This window comes from Euprymna scolopes, chromosome 12 (assembly GCF_053919585.1).
Source record: "Euprymna scolopes isolate OS-2025 chromosome 12, ASM5391958v1, whole genome shotgun sequence".
NCBI classification, from domain to species: domain Eukaryota; kingdom Metazoa; phylum Mollusca; class Cephalopoda; order Sepiida; family Sepiolidae; genus Euprymna; species Euprymna scolopes.
Window position 1 is genome coordinate 153,870,804 of NC_136493.1, and position 22,664 is coordinate 153,893,467.

Below are 22,664 nucleotides of genomic sequence, written 5' to 3' on the forward strand. Positions count from 1 at the left end.
ATCTACTCGCATATCGCAGTTTGTTTGTATCACGTGACATTGATGATAAGCCAAAATGTCAAGTCCAACTACATAAATAACTGAACTGTTTTCTTTGTTTATTCACTTATACATAAGAGTATTCCCCTGAATTTCTCCTATTTGCATTAAGGAAACAAAATCGGCCACACTAATTCCTTTTTATGAAAAACATACATTTTTGCTTCTTCTTAGTTTTTGTTTTTTATTTGGCGTTTGTTTTCAAGTTAAATATTATGAGCCACATCAAATTGACATTTTGTTATTGTTTTTAAAAAAAGCTATTACATTATTTTGGGTGTTATAGAAGACTATTTTGTAAAACAAATTTCTGTATTTTCACCGATTTTCACTTTTCATAAGAATTATCTGCTTTTATATGTAAAAAAAGTTCTGTTTGCATTAGACAAACATTCACTGTCCAAATTTCTTTTAAATAAACAAAAAAAAACCATTGTAATTTTCTTGAATGTACACTATACATTCAACTCAATATTTTGAAATAAATGATTAAAAAAAGGTTTTTATGTTATCGTGCTATTTTATAACATAGTCTTCTTAACTTAAGTTCAGTTTTACAATATATCTTTTTTATTAAATTTCTTTTAGATTTTTTTAGAACTGCACGCCTGTGGAACTTTGTTCCGTCTGCCTGCTTCCCAGCTGAATACAACTTGGATGTCTTCAAGTCCAATGTTAACAAATTCCTAATGAACCGCCCCCTTAAGTAAACACTTCATCACATCTCCACACAAACGTACTGTACTTGCAATAACCCTTATCCCTGAGTGGCTTCCAGGCCTTGATAAGTGGTGACCACTGTGTAAAAAAAAAAAAAAAAAGAAGTACATTTATCAATGAAGTTTGCACACCGAGAGGCCTCTGTACGGGTTTTATTTAAAAACTAGCAGGGCTCCCCGGCGCTGCTTGGGACTGTAAAAACAATGAGAAGATCGAAGTGGATTTTGAACATATTCAGTATTCTTAGGATAGAGAAATTATTAATGTCTACGTATCATTTGCTATTTCAAGCAAAAGAATATTTTACCTACCCTAGAACAGGTATTACACATGTATGAAATAATTGTACCTTCCCAAGGATAGGTAATTTATAGCACATATATGAAATAATTTTACCTTTGCGAGAACGGATAATGTACAACACGTATTTAAAATAATTTTACCTACCCTCGGACGGGTAATTTAAATACGTATATGAAACAATTTAACAGACATTGTACAACATATAAGTAATAATTTCTCTTCCCATCAATTTTAAGATATTTCAAGTGGCTGCATACATACTATGAAATAAATTAATGTTTAAATCGTGAACTGTTTCAACCATTTCCGAGACTGACACCATATCCCAGACACAACTCGTAAAATATGTAAAAACTGACTTCATATGCCCCGATAATCAGCAAGCTCAATGTTACTTAACTATGGTGATCTACATCAAGGATTTGGTATTACCAAGGTGTCACCCATCTGATAATGACCAAGCTAAATGTTGCTTAACTATGGTGATCTACATAAAGGATTTGGTATTCCCAAGTCTCCACCCATCTGATAATGACCAAGCTCAATGTTACTTAACTATGGTTATCTACATAAAGGATTTGGTATTCCCAAGTCTCCACCCATCTGATAATGACCAAACTCAATGTTACTTAACTATGGTTATCTACATAAAGGATTTGGTATTCCCAAGTTTCCACCCATCTGATAATGACCAAACTCAATGTTACTTAACTATGGTTATCTACATAAAGGATTTGGTATTCCCAAGTCTCCACACATCTGATAATGACCAAGCTCAATGTTACTTAACTATGGTTATCTACATAAAGGATTTGGTATTCCCAAGTCTCCACCCATCTGATAATGACCAAACTCAATGTTACTTAACTATGGTTATCTACATAAAGGATTTGGTATTCCCAAGTCTCCACCCATCTGATAATGACCAAACTCAATGTTACTTAACTATGGTTATCTACATAAAGAATTTGGTATTCCCAAGTCTCCACCCATCTGATAATGACCAAACTCAATGTTACTTAACTATGGTTATCTACATAAAGGATTTGGTATTTCCAAGTCGTCACCCATCTGATAATGACCAAGCTCAATGTTACTTAACTATGGTTATCTACATAAAGGATTTGGTATTCCCAAGTCTCCACCCATCTGATAATGACCAAACTCAATGTTACTTAACTATGGTTATCGACATAAAGGATTTGGTATTCCCAAGTCTCCACCCATCTGATAATGACCAAGCTCAATGTTACTTAACTATGGTTATCTACATAAAGGATTTGGTATTCCCAAGTCTCCACCCATCTGATAATGACCAAACTCAATGTTACTTAACTATGGTTATCTACATAAAGGATTTGGTATTCCCAAGTCTCCACCCATCTGATAATGACCAAACTCAATGTTACTTAACTATGGTTATCTACATAAAGGATTTGGTATTCCCAAGTCTCCACCCATCTGATAATGACCAAACTCAATGTTACTTAACTATGGTTATCTACATAAAGGATTTGGTATTCCCAAGTCTCCACCCATCTGATAATGACCAAACTCAATGTTACTTAACTATGGTTATCTACATAAAGGATTTGGTATTTCCAAGTCGTCACCCATCTGATAATGACCAAGCTCAATGTTACTTAACTATGGTTATCTACATAAAGGATTTGGTATTCCCAAGTCTCCACCCATCTGATAATGACCAAACTCAATGTTACTTTACTATGGTTATCTACATAAAGGATTTGGTATTCCCAAGTCTCCACCCATCTGATAATGACCAAGCTCAATGTTACTTAACTATGGTTATCTACATAAAGGATTTGGTATTCCCAAGTCTCCACCCATCTGATAATGACCAAACTCAATGTTACTTAACTATGGTTATCTACATAAAGGATTTGGTATTCCCAAGTCTCCACCCATCTGATAATGACCAAACTCAATGTTACTTAACTATGGGTATCTACATAAAGGATTTGGTATTCCCAAGTCTCCACCCATCTGATAATGACCAAACTCAATGTTACTTAACTATGGTTATCTACATAAAGGATTTGGTATTCCCAAGTCTCCACCCATCTGATAATGACCAAACTCAATGTTACTTAACTATGGTTATCTACATAAAGGATTTGGTATTTCCAAGTCGTCACCCATCTGATAATGACCAAGCTCAATGTTACTTAACTATGGTTCTCTACATAAAGGATTTGGTATTCCCAAGTCTCCACCCATCTGATAATGACCAAACTCAATGTTACTTAACTATGGTTATCTACATAAAGGATTTGGTATTTCCAAGTCGTCACCCATCTGATAATGACCAAACAATGTTACTTAACTATGGTTATCTACATAAAGGATTTGGTATTCCCAAGTCTCCACCCATCTGATAATGACCAAACTCAATGTTACTTAACTATGGTTATCTACATAAAGGATTTGGTATTCCCAAGTCTCCACCCATCTGATAATGACCAAGCTCAATGTTGCTTAACTATGGTGATCTACATGAAGGATTTGGTATTCCAAAGTAGTCACCTATCTGATAATGACCAATTTCAATGTTTTTTTTGTTCATTTATTCAATTTTTACCCCAAACAAGACACAATGGCACTTTGAAATAGGGGGCTACTATCGGGGACGTAAGTTGTAGGAGTATTTTATGAAGGGAGATGAGCAGCAAGATGTCTGTTCACATTACATTTCAACTTCTGCATGTCAGTACAGTTGAGAAAGCAGAATCCTGGAAAGGAGGTCCAAAGTGTAGCAGTTCTGGGGAAGAAACTATTGGAGTAGAAGGCTTTCTTACACCGAGGGATCTCTACAATGAGGGGGTAGAAGTGCTTGTAATTCCTCAGAGCATTCACCATTAAAGTACTTGTAGAACAGGCTGAGAGATGCAACATTTCATCGATGGCTCAAGCCTAGATGACAATTCAGGACCTATCAGGTTCGCGACTCTCTTTTGAATCTTGTCCAGGAGTGAGAGATAAGCAGCAGTTGCACCAGCCCAAATGTGACCACAGTACTCCATACATGGGCGAATGGTGGCCTTACAGAGGTACAGGATACTTCCAGGTGTAAGTAGTTTTCTAGCATGGTAGAGAGAGCCCATCTTCTTTTCAGCAGCCTTTGCAATGCTCTCAATGTATCTATTTAGTTCATCGTACCTGTAAACATTAGGCCGAGGAGTTTAAAGGAGGTACTTTTTGGTAATGTATTCTTTTTGGTAATGTATTGGTGGTAGAGAAGATTTCTTGTAATTATTGAAGAAAACGAGTCTTGGCAGCATTGAATATGACCCTCCATTTTTGTCCCCATTCCACTACAGATTGGTCATCCTTTTTTTTTTATTTTTTTTTTTTTTTATTACATTTTCACCCCAAACAAGGCACATTGCCACTTTAATGTAGGGGGCTACTATCAGGGGAAACATCTACTGGGGTACTATGTAGGGATTAGGGCAGCGAGATGTTGGTTCACGTTGCACTTGAACTTCTGCATGTCAGTACAGTTGGGGAAGCAGTGACCTGGAATGGAATTCCAAAGTCTAGTAGTTCTGGGGAAGAAACTACTGGAGTAGAAAGATCTTTTACATCTAGGGATCTCTACAGTGTGGGGGTGGGATTTTGCAGCTTGACGGGTCTGTCGAGGGCGTTCACGACGTGGGGGCACAAGTGCTTGCAGTTCTTCAGAGCATTCACCATTATAATACTTGTAGAACAGGCAGAGGGATGCAACGTTTCGACGATGGGACAGAGGCTGAAGTTTAGATGCCAGTTCAGGGCCTATCAGATTTGCGACTCTCTTTTGAACCCTGTCAAGGAGCGAGAGACTAGTAGCCGATGCACCGGCCCAAATATGACAGCAATACTCCATACATGGGCGAATAGTGGCCTTATAGAGGTACAGGATACTTTCGGGTGTTAGAAGTTTTCTAGCACGGTAGAGAGAGCCCACCTTCCTCGCAGCGGCCCTGGCAATGCCCTCGATGTAATTGTTCCAACTCATGTTTCCTGTGAACGTTAGGCCAAGGAGCTTGAAAGACGTACTCTCAGATAAAGAGTTGTTGGCCATTGCTATAGGTGGTAGAGAAGGTTTCTTGTAATTATTGAATGAAACCAGTTTTGTCTTGGTGGCATTGAACGTTACCATCCATTTTTGTCCCCATTCCACTACTGATTGGAGGTCATCCTCTAGTGTTTCTGCCATTACTTTAGATATATGTTCATTTGTTTTCCTGTCGTGCCTGCTATAGAGTGTGGTGTCATCAGCATATATACCCATCTCAGAGGCAATTTTGTCGGGGAGTGTCAAGTGTTTCTGCCATTTCCTTAGATATGTGTTCATTGTTTTGCCCTTGTGCCTGTTTTAGAGAGTTGTGTAATCAGCAAATATACCCATCTCAGAAACAATTTTATCAGTGAGGACATTTATTAATATCAAGAATAATAAAGGTCCAAGGATAGCCCCTTGAAGTACTCCTGCATTTATATCATATTGTTTAGATATGCGACCAACGAGGACAACCTGGATTTTCCTCTTACTTAAGAAGGATTTAATTACATTATGTATTCTTGCAGTGATACCATATGATCTAATTTTCCTTAGACGACCATCGTGCCATACTCTGTCAAAAGCCTTTGATATATTGAAGGCTATTACTCTACCTTCCCTGTTTTGTCCAGTGTTACAGTTAGGATATCTGCTGTTGAGTGGGCTTGCTTAAATCCATATTGATGGTCAGTTAGGAGTTTAGCAGCTGTAAGGTGATGGACAATAGCTTGATTAATTAAGGACTCTGGTGAAAATCAGGAGAAGGCTAATGTAGTGATAATTTAATGGGTCAGTTCTTTCACCAGAATTCTTGAAAACTGGTACCACAGAAGTGGTTTTCTGGCAGTAAGGAAAGCAAGATTCGTTAAGGCATTTGTTGTAAAGTTTGGAGAGAACTGGAGAAATCTCAGCGGAGCATTTTTTTAATAGTACAACCGAGATGAGATCAGGTCCACATGCTTTTGAGGTGCCTAGGTTTTTTATGATACCATGTACCTGAGAAGAGGTGATTTTCAAATCATCTCGTGTGGCGTTTGTCTGTTAAGGAGGGAGTGGTATGCCATGTCTGGTGTGGAGTTTGAGGCAAGCCAACTGGCAAGCAGGTTACCTTCTCGGTTACCGTGAAAACAACCTCATGATTGTTTGATAGTGGCGGAATCGTTGACTGCCCATTATTTACTACAATGTTGTAGATTTTCCAAAAATCACGAGTTCCTAATTTCTGTGCTTTGATGGGTTTTCTGGTGGCTTCAGTATATTCTGTCTTAGCTTTCGCTATTTCTCTTTTACAATTACTTCTAGCTTCTATGTACTTCTGTCTGTTTGATATGGACTTATGTCGGTTGAATCTGCAGTACACATTCTGCCTTTGAGCAATGGCAGCTACACAAGTAGAAGTAAACCATTGGGGAGAGTGGGGTTTGCTATAGAGTTTCTGTGTAGCGATAACTTTATATACTTCTGTCTGTCTGTTTGAACTGAACTTATATCGGTTAAATTTGCGGTACGCATGCTGCCTTTGTGCAATAGCAGTTGCACAAGTAGAAGTAGACCATTGGGGAGAGTGGTGCTTGCTATAAAATATCCGTGTGGGAACATGTGCTTCAATTGCAGTTTCGAACCATTCAGTGATCTCATTTGCACACTGTTCAGCTAGAAGAGAAAAGATATTTCTCCTGATGAGATCCCTGATGGCTTCCCAATCAGCTTCGTTTTGAGCAGTGGCTCTTCAGTTTTGGGTTGAGAATCTAGGGCGATTTCTACCATTATCACAGCGTGATCAGTATTCCTGAGTGTGCTGTGAGCATTAGTTATATAATCATCAGGAACTGTGGTCAGAAATAGATCTAGAAGTAATGCGTGTTGATCTAGCTGGTCTGGGAAACATGTTGGAAATGTAACCATATGTGATAGGGATGAGATATTGAGAAGCTTATGTCTGTGTAAGTAGAGAATCCAAGCCAGTTACTGTGATGGACATTGAAGTCACCAAATACATGTACTTGTGCGCTAGTATCGAGGCAGAGTGCTATATCTATCCTGCCAGAGACTTTTTTTTTTATTAGAGTACAGTCCTGGGTTAAGGAAGTGCGGTAGAGAAAATACAAGTAGCTAATATTCTGTTGCATGTTAAGTCAGAAGCACATAAAGGCCTGGTCATCTGTTTCTAGTTTTGTTTCTTTAGTAAGAGGGAGGGTGTTTCGAATATAGACTCCAACCCCATGCATATGTCTGTGTGAATCCTTACAGCAGAGTACTTTAACATGTTATCCTACTCCTAAACTAACATATGTTGCTTCACTTTGGTGATTTACATAAAACATTTCGTATTCCCAAGTAGTCACCCATCTGATAATGACCAAGCTCAATGTTGCTTAATTTATGTGATCTACATAAAGCATTTGGTATTTCCAAGTAGTCACCCATCTGATGATGACCAAGCTCAATGTTGCTTTACTTTGATGATCTACATGAAGGATTTAGTGTTCCCAAGTAGTCACCCATCTAATGGTGACCAAGGTCAATGTTGCTTAACTTTGGTAATCTACATAAAGGATTTGGTATTCCGAAGTAGTCACCCATCTGATAATAACTAACTGAATGTTGCTTAACTTTGATAATCTACATAATGCATTTGTTATTCCTATGTAGTTACACATCCGATAATGGCCAAGTTCACTGTTGCTTAACTTTGATAATCTACATAATGCATTTGGTATTCTGAAGTAGTTTTTTTTTTTTACATAGGTGTCACCACTTATCAAGGCCGATAAGCCACTCAAGAATAAGGGTTAAAGAGTGTAGAGTAGTCAAAAGGACAATATAGTAATCGATAGTACTGGAAGTTCGGTAATTTGTTAACTTAAGTGGAATGGCTCATCAGAAACTTGTTCACGTTGGACTTAAAGACAACCATATTATAGACAGCTGGAAAGCAGGAAAACGGAAGACAATTCCACAGGCGTGCAGTTCTAAGAAAGAAGCTTTGATCATTGAATCTATGTTTAGGTTTAGGCACAGATAAAGAGTGGGGAAAATTATTGATAATGTTTTCAGCTAGTCTAGTGTTTCTTGTGAAAGATTGGCGAAGGGGGGACCATAGATTGAAGCTCAGTCGAACACTTTCCATGAAAATAACAATAAAGCAGAGACAAACTCGCAACATCTCTTCTGTGAGATAGAGGTTGCAGCGAAGAGAAAAGGACATCTCCCACCAGGCCACGGTCTATTTTGAACCCTATCAAGGCAGGATAAGTCTTTTCTAGCAGCTCCTGCCCATATGTGGCAACAGTATTCCATCCTTGGACGTATCTGGCTCTTATATAGATAGATAATTGCATCAGCAGTGAGATATCTACTGGATAGATAGAAGGATCCGACCATTTTTCCAGCGGCCTTAATGACAAAGCTCAATGTTGCTTAACTTTGGTAATCTACTGAAACATTTGATATTACCAAGTAGTCACCCATCTGATAATGACCAAGTTAATTTTAGTGATATACATAAAGTATTTGCTATTCCCAAATAGTCACCCATCTGATGGTCACCAAGCTCACTGTTACTTAACTTTGATGATCTACATAAAACATTTGGTAATCCTAAAGTAGTCACCCATCTGACAATAACTAAGGTCAATGTGTCTTAACTTTTGTGATCTACATAATGCATTTGATATTCTTAAGTAGTCACCCATCTGATAATGACCAAGCTTAGTGTTGCTTAACTTTGGTAAGCAACTTAAGCATTTGGTATTCCCAAGTAGTCACCCATCTGATAATGACGAAGCTCAATGTTGCCTAATTTTGATGATTTACATAATGCATTTGGTAATCTGAAGTAGTCACCCATCTGATAATTACCAAACTCAATGTTGTTTAACTTAAGGAGGAGGTAATGCCTAGTAGAAAACTACTTGGTTACTTGGTCTTTTCTGTTCTGATGCTGCGCTCCACTTTTGTTCTGAGTTATTGAGGAAGTTTTTCATGAATGAAAAAAGTATTTTTGTTCCTATCACGAATTCCCCTTTTTGGGGAGCTGGATTTCCTCCATATTAAAAACCGAATTTGTTTACAACTCTGCACTCGTGGGGAGGGAAGTAATAAGAGGAAAACAACTAAAAAAGTGCAGAATAGTTAAAACGTACCCTACCCTCCCAACATTAAGAATGGTTTTCTAAATAACGTTATTATTTCAGCACGGTCCGTAATTCATGTCAGTTTTTTTTATTTATTGTATTGTCGGGTGAAATTACCGAGTTTCTTATTTAATAAATTGTTAGGTGAAAGTACAAAATATTTTTAAAAGCCTTCTTTTCCCATATTAATATTGGCTTGCTAAATAACGTTAATATTTCAGCACAGTCCTTATTCTATATGCCAGTTTTTTTTTTATTAATAAAAATTGTTAGGTGAAAGTACAGAATAGTTTACAAAAATACCTTCCTTTCTTCATGGGTCCTGTCGGTGGGGCATTAGAATACGCCGACTGCCCCCCTGCAGAGGGTAAAAGTCCCTCAATGGGGGTCCTGGATATGACCTTAAACTATATCCAGTGGTGAGGCCCCAGCTTGTGGGCTTTGGGGAGTGTGGAGCCACCCTTTAATTACCATTGCTCCCAGGTCCACTCTGACCCGGAATGGTAGTACCTGTTAGGGTCCCAACTATGGGTTAAATAGAAACCGACGTAAAAACAACAAATATACTCTATTAAAAAAATTTTTCTTCAAAATCTTTGGATTCGGCATTAAATAACCCAAAAAGGGTTGATATGCCGTAAAACAAAAACAACCAACAACCAATCCTTTCTTCATATTAAGAATGGCTTTCTAAAAAATAGCAGCACAGTCATTATCCTATGTGCCATTTTTTATTTTTGAAATTGTTAAGTGAAAGTACAGAATAGTTAAAAACATACGCTCCCCATATTAATAATAGCTTTCTGAATAATAATGCTATTATTTCAGCACGGTCCGTATACCGAATGTCAGTTTTCCCTCTCCCCTCTTTTAAAAATATATATAAAATAAAGTCAGTATCAAATCGAAGTTGCTTCAACCATTTCCAGGACTGATTCCATATCACCTCCCCCCCCCCCCTCTTAAAAATATATATGGAATAAAAGAATATAGAGATCCTAAACAGCTTCAGCCATTTCTGGGGCTGACTTCATATCCTTCCTGTCTCTTATAAATATATGTAAAATAAAGTAATTTTGAGATCATAAACTGCTTCAGCCGTTTCCCGGGCGGACTCCGTATTCCCTCCCCTTCCTTTAAAATATATATAAAAGAAAGTATTTTTGAAATCGTAAACTGCTTCAGCCATCACCCCCCCCCCATATATTTAAAATATATTCTTTGTTGATTATTTTGTATCTTTGCTTTGTTTTGTTTTTTAAGGAGGAGATAATGCCTGGTAGCAAACTATATTACGCTTACTTGGCCTTTTTGCTAAGATCAAAGTGTAGTATCTGTCTTTTTTACTAATACAAATACAAAAAAAATGAGTTAATGTTATCAGCTAGAAGTCAAATTAAAACATCTAGCGTTGCACGTTGCAGTAGCGGTATCAGAATTTTTGTAGGAATTTTTGACACCCCTAACACGAAACTGCGAATACAATATAAAAATCTCGGAATTTCTCTGTTAAAAGTGGGTTATTTATTTTCTTTATGGATTATACTTCCAAAATAAACTATTACAGTTGTTTTAAAAGTAATAGAAATATTTTTTTTTTTTTTTTAAACAGTAATGAATTTTCCGAACTCAATATTTTTCAATCTTTAAACTTTAAAAATCTATCAAAATTTTTCTATTAATTATATTTTTACGATATTTTCAGGGTCAGTGTGAAATTTTATGTTCTTTCCAGTAAATCGAATATAATATTTTAGACAAACGGTTTTTTTTTTTAAAATTCACGACCCCCCCCCTCCCAATTTTTAAGTGTCTATTAAAAAGTAAATACTTAATTTAGTACCTGGAAAGTAAATAATTAATTTACTCACAAATTGAAGAGAAAAGGTCAATACATAATATATTCAAATTTAAAAAAAAAAAGACATCGTGTTCTTTTAGAATTTTACCTGTAAAGTTTGAAGTTTAAAACCTTTTTTTTTTAACCACGTTATTTGTTTTTTCTTTTTTCTTTTTTTTTTTTAATGGAACCTTGGTCCTTGCTCCTTTAATTGAAAAAAAAAAATAGGGCTTGAATTACATTTTTCGAGGAGTTATAAGCTTGGAAAGACAGGGGGTCGAATAATTCACGCCTCCCATTTTGTAAATGTCTAATAATAATTAATTTAGACTCGCTTAAGTACATAATTATTTACTCACAAATTGAAGAGAAAAGGTCAATACATAATATATTCAAATTTAAAAAAAAAAGAACATATTGTTCTCGTAGAATTTTACCTGTAAAGTCCGAAGTTTAAAACCTTTTTTTAAAAAAAAAACACGTTTTTTTTTTGTTTTTTGTTTTTTTAATGAAATCTTGGTCCTTGCTCCTTTAATTGAAAAAAAAAATTAGGGCTTGAATTGCATTTTTCGAGGAGTTATAAGCTTGGAAAGATGGGGTGGAATTATTCGCTATTTTCACAAAATTTCTGACACTGCGTTGCAGCCTAATGTTGTGTTCTCTATGAAGTGTGCGCATGTGCATGGCCCATGCACATGCGCACACTTCATACAGAACACAAAAAATGTCTGCTCGGTGTTAATGCACATTTTACATGTAAATTTGCCACTTTCTGTATGCGTTATTCATGCATGGAAACAAAAATTCGCTATAAACCATCATTGGTTAATGAATATTATTTCCTGAAAATTTCAGTGTTATGTGACCAGTACTTTTAGAGTTTATCTGTTAGATATTTACACACACATACGTCTACTGTTTTATTTATATATAGATAAAGAAGAAGTAAATAGAAGAAGAGAAAGAAGAGAAACTAAAAACAATACGAAACAACTCCCTCACAAAGGTACTTATTTTATTAACTTTTTTGGAAATATAATTCCATATTTTGTTTAAATCTTATATCGAAAAATTCCATAACCCCAGTTTTCATGTCGCTATATATATATATATAGCGACATGAAAACTGGGGTTATGGAATTTTTCGATATAAGATTTTTTTTCGATATATATGACAAAATTGATATCGTTTTAAAGCTCTGTCTCTCGGATCACAAATATTTTTGTCTACATTTTTGCAAGTTATTCAAATGTCACGCCAATGACATCGCATAAAAAACATGTTATTTCGACCGACAGTGACGTCACAATCACAGTGGGCGCATCAAAAAGACCGTTTGCTTTTTTTTCATCTCCTTTTCCTCCTGCACGTTATGGGGTTTGAGCCGGCATACTATTCTTAATTTCTTTTTTTTTTTGCCACGTGGGTTAAGCGGTTTGCTTTTTTTCACCTTCCTTTCCATCTTTCACGTTACAGGTTCGAGCCTGCCTGCCTGCTCCTTTTTTTTGTCTTATTTCGAGACTTACTTAATCACATTTTTTTTCTTTTTAAAACAAATCTAAATTTTTTTTTACACCTTTCTCCACTCGAGCTGCATCTAATTTTTTTCTGGCCCTTAATACACCACCTCTCCACATTCGGGCAATGCTATATATCCCCGCTAGTCTATATATATAAAAGCGAAAATGTGTGTGTGTGTGTGTGTATGTATGTATGTATGTATGTATGTATGTATGTGTGTTTGTATGTCTCGCAAAAACTTTTGACAGCGGTGGTGGATTTTCACGAGATTGGTATCATTTTCAAGCTTGACATCTTGGACGACAAACATCGAAAAATTGGCCAAATCATTAATTCCTTCACCCTAAACTGGCCATTTTTGTACAGGGAGGGGGTAGCAAAATCTGTTCCTTCATGACAAGATCGCTTCTACGCATTCGCAAATGATGTCGGAACTTGAATTAGTTTAAATATTTAAAAAAAAACGACCCAATTTTGTCAACATCCTCTTAGCTCAGTTGGTTAGAGCGCTGTGTCATTATCTAAAGGTTGTAAGTTCAAATTGTGATGTGAGATGTCTTTTCTTAATTTTTATTTTTTTTATTTTAAGAGTTTTAATATTGAAACAGGGTTACTTATGCCATTTTTCACATTCGCTGTTTTTTTGCTTTTATTTTTCAGATTTTTTTCAGAAGTTGTTCGTTTTTTGTTTTTATTTTTCAGATTTTTTTCAGAAGTTGTTCGTTTTTTTTTTTTTTTTCCATCACATTCACATTTTCTTTTTTGTTTTTGTTTTTCAGATTTTAAGAAATTTTAATATCGTTCGTCTGCATTACGTTCGTTTTTTTTTTCGATTTTTTTAAGAAGTTTTAACATTGTTTTTTATGATATTTAAAAAACAGGACTATTACTTCGTTTATTCTTTTGTTTTGATTTATCACCCCCCCCCCCCGCCGCCCGAGCACATACACCTCTAAACACCCGGGCAATGCCGGGTACCCCCCGCTAGTTTATTATATAAATCTCAGCTGTCTTTTTGTGTCCGCTAAAAACTCTCGTCACCCACATTGAACTGGGTCTAAACCATTACCATCTGAAAGACCGATCCCTCGGACGCATAATATTTGAAAATTAGAAAAAAAGATTGATTCTGTGGTGATCAATCAAACCATTTTTTGCAAGAAGGGGTCACTTTTTGCGTTGAGATTTTTGCAAGTCACTTACACGTAGCAAACTGAATATATGTTTAAAAAACGTTATTTTGAAGAGTCATGACGTCATAAATCATTGTGGCTGTGACAGGTAGCGCGTTAGCTTTATTCTCTTCTTTTCTTCTTTTGCATTTCAAGTTTGAGCCTGCCTACTGCGGCTTTTTTTTCAGTTGCATGAGCATCGCTGCTATTTTGATTGAAACAAAAGTTGTTTTGATTCTCTTTTGGGAGGGGGGGGTAGGTTCAGGCTATCACCTATTTTTCTGTTCTTTTCTTAGGGTTGCTCAATATCCTTAGTATAACAGCTCTGTCCAAACTGAATTTCATGTCTACTCGGGCAACGCCAGGTATCCATACTAGTCTATTATATGAATCTCAAACGTCTGTTAGTGGGCATGTTTGTATGTCTCACTAAAATTTTCGACACATGAGTCGGACAGGGTTCAGACCATTACCATCTGAAAGAGCCATCCCTCGGCCACATGATATGTGAAAATTAGAAAAAACAGTCAAATGTTTCGTATAGAAAGAAATTTTTAAACAAAGAAAGATCATGTCTTTCTAAATGATTTTGAAAAATACACATGTGCAGTCAAACAAATTTTTTGCATGCATTTAAATAACAGAATTTCCAACATTATCTAACTCCCAGCCTTGTGGAGTAGTGGTTGAGGAGGTTGCGTCGTTAGCTGTAGTTTATACGTTCGAGTACAAGTAACGGTGGTCTTTTTTTTCTTTTTTTTGGCATTTAAGCAGTTTACTTATAAAATGAAGGATAAATTTTCCAAAAAGCAAACTTTCTATCATTTACATTTTTTTTTTTTTACAGTTTTAACATTTAAGCAGGGTTAAAAGATTTTTATATTATGCATTTGGCATTTTTTTTTATTGGCGGTTAACTAATCATTCTTATAATGGTTCCTTTGTTAAAAACAATTTCCGTATTGCGATTTTTTTTATCAAATGTTTAAAAAGAAACAGCGTCACTTCTCTCTAATGTTTTAATGTTATAATAAATTGATCCTCAATTTTGTAAACATGGAAAGGAATTATTGCCCCTAGTTTTTTTGGTATTTGCACACTTTTGCTACCGTGCTGAAATAATAAAGTTATGGAGAGTGGAGGTTGTTTTGTAACTATTTTCTTCCAACTAACAATTTAATAATAAAAAAAAAGATATCGTGAAACTTGAATTTAATCTTAAAAATAGCATGATATCAGAAGTGCGTAAGCACTGTTTTTTTTTAGGGAGGGAGGGTCCCTATTTTTGCCCTTTTTTTTGTAAAATGGAAGTAGGGTTTTCAGGTGTGCTGAAAACGAATATCAGTTTTTGCAAAGTCATTAATGCCCCGCGACCTCAATGTACATTTTAAAGTCATTATTTCAAAGGCCTGTAATGTCCGAAGTACGCCATGGGCCAGAGCATTACAGGTTCGAGCCTGGATACTGTGGTTATTTTTTTGTTTCACTCACACGGGTACTTTCTGTTATTTTCATTTTTTTAGGATGGTGGTTATTTTTATTTTATTTTATTTTTTTTGCACTCGCACGGATACTTACTCAATTGAAGCATTCTTTTTAGGACTGGGTTGCTCAAAATACTTACTATACCACCTCTCCACACCCAGGTAACACCGGGTAACACCGGGTAAACCAGCTAAAATGAAAGCGAAAGACGACGATCATTTCACTAATGAAGACCCCTCTTTTTTCAATTCAGCAAAAAGTGTAGTTAAGATATTGGGTTTATCACAAGTCGGATTAAGAGATTGGATCCTGATTTAAGCTATGATAGTGTTGCAGGGCCTGTCGTCCAGGGACAATTGACCCAACAACTAACAAGGTAGACACGGGCAAAAAGTAAACAGCAACAAGTGGTGACCCCGACGTGATTTTAAGACGCGTGCAGAAAGTAGCAGTAGGCAAGGAAGATGACGATAAAAGCCACATAATCCTTGGATGCAGGCTGCATCTGTTCGAAGAAGATGACATTCCACCCAGAACAGTTCAACCAACTGAGCACCGAACCAACACCGACCTCTTGAGTTCGTACAAAATGTAAAAAGTCAAGCTCAACAAACAACTTTTCAAACTTTCTCTGACGACTTACGAGTAATTCGTAAAACCCGAACCCTCATGGATTTCGCCACATACAAAACAAACGTGCAGTTCAAAACGAGTTAGTTGCTCACATTGAAAAACTCAACGACTGATCGTTCGTTGATTCAACCGATGAACGATGCACACCAGCACCCATGCTAGTATATATATATATATACTAGCATTTCAGCCCGGCGTTGCCCGGGTTTTTGGAGGTGTATGTTGAGAAAAAAAAAAAAAAAAGTGGTAGTGGGGAGGCAGGCTCGAACCCGTACTGTGAAGGAGGAAAAGAATGGGAAAAACGTGACGTCTTTGCTGTTACGACCACTGCCAAACCAGAAGTTACGTAGGTTTTAATTAAGGCTAGACAATCAGAAAGAGGGGATGACTTTCAAAAATAGTGGCGAAAAAAGCGACCCCTTGTCGTCTGAAGGGTCGAACTTAAACACAATACTGATCCATTGCCTCTGTCAAAAGTTTTAGGCAGACATGCAAACATACATCGATACATTTATAGCTCAAATTTTCTACCCAAACGAATTAAAAAGCTTACCCTATCTTTGAATACCCTTTATGTAAAATTTCAAATATTTAGACCAGAAATTGTCTGAGTAATTTGGTAGAGACCGTAATGGTCAATTTTTTTTTTTTACTTTGACCCCTATTATGACCCGTTAACATTTATTGTTTTGGGCTCAAATCAAGTTATTAAGTTAGATCCATGTCCAAGAAACCTATATCTTGTTTGCATTGTTTATACCCAAAATTGTCGGAGGAGTTTGGTAGAGTTCTCAAAGGTCAAATTGTTGAACTTTGACCTCTTAACGGCCAAATTTCTGGCCAAAAACTGATTCCAAAGATTTTGCCAAATCTCAATACCTGTATATCAAATTTCGAATCTGTAGAAATTGACAGAGTTATTGTGTAGGGAAATGTACACAGACAGACAGACAGACACTTTCACTTTTATAGATATATAGATATATATCTTATATATTTATATACTTATGAAATATATATATATATATATATAAATAAACGTGAAAGTATCTGTGTACATTTCCCTACGCAATAACTCTGTCAATTTTTAGTCTACAGACTCGAAATTTGATATACAAGTTACTGAGATTTGGGAAAATCGATGTGATCGGTTTTTGGCCAGAGATTTTTCGATTAAGGGGTCAAAGTTCAACGATTTTACCTTTGAGAACTCTGCCAAACTCCTCCGACAATTTTGGGTCTACGCTTGAAACTTTAGATATAGGTTCCTTCGACATGGATCTAACTTAATTACTTGATTTGAGCCCCAAAAAATAAATGTTAAGGGGTCATAATAGGGGTCAAAGTTTAAAAAATTGACCGTTTTTTGTTTTTTTTGCTCAGCAGACACCTCCAAACACCCGGGCAACGCCGGGCACCCATTAATAGGTAACAGATGATATATATACACACACACACGCACACACATACATATACATACACATATATATATATACATATATGTATGTATATACACACATATACACATGCATACACATGTAGGTACACACACACATACATACACACATATGCATATGTGTGTATGTATGTGTGTGATAGAGACATATGCAGGGACACACACATACACACACATTCATCCACCCACCCATATATATATATGCATACATATATATACACACATACATATACACATGCGCATACACTCACCCTTGACTATCGTACAGACGGTCGGGTTTCAATCCTGGCTTGAGGTAGTTGCCTGTGTAGCCGCACTGATGAGCTGTGAAACAGCGAAACAGTACTGTATGTGGATGACTATATATATATATATATATATATATATATATATATATATATATATAAGAACACAGGCATCTTGCCTTTGATGACATTTATTTGTTATACATTTGTTTTTTGACAACTGTTTCGAATGTAAGTATATAGTAAAACAAACCCGTCATGTAAATTATTTACAGTTAAAATGCTATAAAAGACAAAAACTTGAAGTTTTAAATATATTTCATAGAAATAGATTATGCCCGGTGCTAAAATATTGAAAATTCACCGATCGTAAAAAAAACAAAAAACTGCCGTGAAAAATGCTAACTTTAAAATATTTGGAAATGCTCAGTGAAAAGTTTTATTATTAAAAGAACCGACGGGAAAATATATAAAAATTGTTTGTTTTGCAATAAAAAAAAAATAAACAAAATGAAATATTCGACTTTCTCCGATAAAAATGAAAGTTCAAAAACGAGTTCACTTATTTATATTTTATTAGATTAAAATTATACTAATGTGCAATTATAATAATTAATATCCAAATGGAGAATTGTTCTTTAACACAGCCATATTTTTTATGCCTGTTAGTGTCACCGCGTGGTTGAATGCCGGAAACTATCTGTACCTACAAGTTGATCAGGAAATGACGTTACGCTGTCATGTTCACTGGCCTATTCTCTCGGTGGTGGTGGTCCAGCTCAATGAACCAGTAATAAAAATTAGACATACGAATGAAAAGTAGAATCGTGTACACATGTTTCCACCTCTTGGAACATTTCAAATGAACTACGAAAATGTTCTTTTCATTTTTAACACGTCTTGAATATATTCTAATCATTTTAAATACTTTCTAAAGAGGACGCTTCACAGAACGTCTGAAACGCGTTAAAAACAATTTCAATGATTTAAAAACATTATTACAATGATCTAAACATAATTTTCAATGAAAAACCAAAACACGGAATAATAAAATAATGTTAAACAATACACATTGTTGGTGACGACCCCCTTATTTAAGTATACATCTTTCTCTCGTTGGAATTTCTTAACCCATTTTTTATATATATATATATATATAATTATTTTTTTTTTACTATAATAATTAAATACCTACAGACACTAGTGTTTTATCCTTTCGGGATTCTTCAGTGCAGGGTGTCACGATTACTACCAGTCGAACGATTCGAACCCCGCGACACGAGACATCTCTGGCTCGATTAGCAGAGGCCGTATCCATTCGGCTACTATTAACCGTATGAAATAGCGTTGAATTTTAAACATTTTAATTTAAATATTCATTACGTCAGACAGACAGTGATCAAATCGTTATACGATGATCTACGCATAAGAGCTAAATTGACCGATTTTTAATTCAACGGAAAGTGCTCAACGATAAGAAACGAATTTCTTAAAGGGGCTGTCATAATTATTTTTTTTTTACTATAATAATTAAATACCTACAGACACTAGTATTTCATCCTTTCGGGATTCTTCAGTGCAGGGTGTCACGATTACTACCAGTCGAACGATTCGAACCCCGCGACACAAGACATCTCTAGCTCGATTAGCGGAGGCCGTATCCATTCTGCTACTATTAACCGTATGAAATAGCGTTGAATTTTAAACATTTTAATTTAAATATTCATTACGTCAGACAGACAGTGATCAAATCGTTATACGATGATCTACGCATAAGAGCTAAATTGACCGACTTTTAATTCAATTTAATTTTATATATATATATATATATATATAAATATACACATATACATATACACACCCTCCCACAATCACATACATATAATGCACACACATCCCACATACATATTGGTTAAAGTTTTCTTTGTCTTCCCAATCCAAACACATATGTACTCAGTCACCTAAACATAAATACACACAAGATGAAGAATAGATAACAGATGATATATATACGCACACACATACACAATAAGACACACATACATATATATATATACACACACACACATATATATATACATATATATATACACACACATACACATGTAGGTACATACACACACATATGCATACATATAGAGACATATGCAGGCGCACACCCATACACACACATACATATAGACACATACACACGTATACATCCACCCATATATGTATATATATACACACACACACATATACGCACATGCACCCACATACACCCATCCACTCACATACCACACACATATTGGTTAAGGTTTTCTTTGTCTCGAAAAATTTTCTTTTATTAGGTGTGGGCAGAGTGGTGTATTTTGTTCTAATTGTTTGTTTAGTTTAGGGAAATGGTATTATACTGGATATGGATGTGCGCACCCGTGAAAGTGTGCGCATGCTTTATTGTGCTTGCTTTGTTTCGTGTGTGAGGGTGCACACCTACCTAAGTATGCATGCGTGTAAGTGTATTCTGTGTTTTGCCTATCTATTTGCATAATTATTGGGAAATGTTTAAAGCGGTGTTGAACTTTGCTATGAAGTTTTTTTCTTGTGTTAGTAAGTAGAAGTAGTTGTCAGTTTGGAAGATGGGCATTATCTCGAATTTGCCTTCACTGCATGTGTGTATATGTTGTGATACAGGCAGGTGTCTATTTTCTGCGATTTTGATGTTGGCTCGATGTAGGGCTACTCTATTACTAAGGTTTTTTTGTGGCACCTATCTAGGATTTATCGCATGCTGCACATTTTATGACATAGACCACATTTCTTTTAGGTGCAATCTAGGTCTTTTTTAATTTTGAATGTTTATATTGGATTCATGAATGTTTATGTGTCAAATATTATATTGCAAACTCCACATCATTCTTTGTTGCACTTTGTGACTCCTTTTGTTGTGTCTTGATTGAGTTTGGATGAAGTAAGAATGCATTTTAGGTTTTTGGGTTGGCGTTTGCTTTTTATTATTTTTGTTGTTTTAAGGAAGTTGTTTAGTTTGTTGTTTTGGTTAAGTAGGATGAGGGTTTTCGTTATCTCTGTGAAAAGCTCTGGGATGTTTGCGTGGTGTGTGGAAACGTATGTTAGGATTTGTTCTTTGTTTCGTTTTTTAGGGGTTCTCAAATCTTCTACTGGTATATTTTTCGCAAATTGTTACGTTTCCAACCCGTTTTTCTGACTAGGAAGAAGAACATGCATCACTTTTAGATCTGTTTTTGACCACAGTTCCCGATGATTGTGTAATGAATGCCGACAGCTCACTTGGGAATGCTGATCATGCAGTGATAATGGTTGAAATCGCCCTAAACTCTAGACCCAAAACTGAAGAGCCAGTGCTCAAAACAACGAGATATTATAAAAAGGCTGACTGAGAAGCCATCAGGGATCTCATCAGAGATGCCCCACGAGGAAATATTTTTTCTATTCCTGCTGAACAGTGTGCAAACGACATCACTGAATGGTTCAAAACTGCAATCGAAGCACATGTTCCCATGCGGAAATTTTATAGCAAGCCCCACTCTCCCCAATGGTTTACTTTGACTTGTGCAACTGCCATTGCTCAAAGGCAGCATGCATACTGCAGATTTAACCGACATAAGTTCAATTCAAACAGACAGAAGTATATAGAAGCTAGAAGTAACATTAAGAAAGAAATAGCGACAGCTAAGAGAGAATTTATGGAAACCACTAAAAAACGCACCGAAGCACAAAAACTAGGAACTTCTGGAAAATCTACAACAGTGTAGTAAATAATGGGCTATCAACAATTCCCCCACTAACCAAAAATAACGAGGTTGTTTACTCGGCAACCGAGAAGGCTAACATGCTTGCCAGTTGGTTTGCCTCAAACTCCACACTGGACCCTTCCAACCACCCCCTACTTGACTTCCCTATGCGGACAGACGCTACGCTCGACAATCTGAAAATCACTCCTGCTCAGGTGCATCCTATCATAAAAAACCTTGACACTTCAAAAGCATGTGGACCTGACCTCATCCCAGCTGTGCTATTAAAAAAGTGCTCAGCCAAAGTAGCTCCAGTTTTCTTCTAACTCTGCAACAAATGCCTTAATAAATCTTGCTTTGGCTGTTGAAAAACTGTATTCAAGAATTCTGGTGAAAGAAATGACCCATTAAATTATCACCCCATTAGTCTCCTCCCACTTTTTGCCAAAATATTTGAGACCTTAATTAACCATGCTCTAGTCCATCACCTTACAGATGCAAAACTTCTGACTGATCAACAATATGGATTTAGACAAGCCCGTTCCACAGCAGACATCCTAACTGTAATCTCTGAACGTATATACCATTCACTGGACAAAGTGGGGGAGGGCAGAGCGGTAGCTCTAGATATATCTAAGGCTTGTGACAGGGTATGGCATGAGGGTCTCCTCAGGAAAATTAGATCATATGGTATCACTGGTAGAATACTTAATTAAATCCTTCTTAGATAAGAGAAAAATCCAGGTTGTCTTCCACGGTCGTACATCTAAACAATATGATATAAATGTGGGAGTGCCCCAAGGGTCTATCTTTGGACCTCTACTGTTCCTGATATTCATAAATGACCTCCCCGACAAAATTGCCTCTGAGATGGGTATATATGCTGATGACACCACACTCTATAGCAGGCACGACAGGAAAACAAATGAACACATATCTAAAGAAATGGCAGAAACACTAGAGGATGATCTCCAATCTGTAGTGGAATGGGGACAAAAATGGATGGTCACATTCAATGCCGCCAAGACTAAACTAGTTTCATTCAATAATTACAAAAAACCTTCTCTACCACCTATAGCAATGACCAACGACTCTTTTTCTGAAAGTACATCTTTCAAACTCCTTGGCCTAACGTTCACAGGAAACATGAGTTGGAACAATTACATCGAGGGCATTGCCAGGGCCGCTGCAAGAAAGGTGGGCTCTCTCTACCATGCTAGAAAACTTCTAACACCCGAAAGTATCCTGTATGGAGTATTGGTATCACATTTGGGCTGGTGCATCTGCTACTAGTC

General features: G+C 36.2%; 1 protein-coding gene across 2 annotated transcripts in view; it reads left to right on the forward strand.

Annotated features, from left to right (window-relative positions):
- Positions 1–22,664, forward strand: part of LOC145291563 (uncharacterized) — a 238,230-nt gene that overhangs the window by 209,566 nt on the left and 6,000 nt on the right. For both annotated transcript variants that reach the window (XM_080137626.1, XM_080137629.1), the window contains one exon: positions 12,039–12,110. In XM_080137626.1, the coding sequence (XP_079993752.1) occupies positions 12,039–12,110 (72 nt within the window). The remainder of the gene's footprint in view (positions 1–12,038; positions 12,111–22,664) is intronic.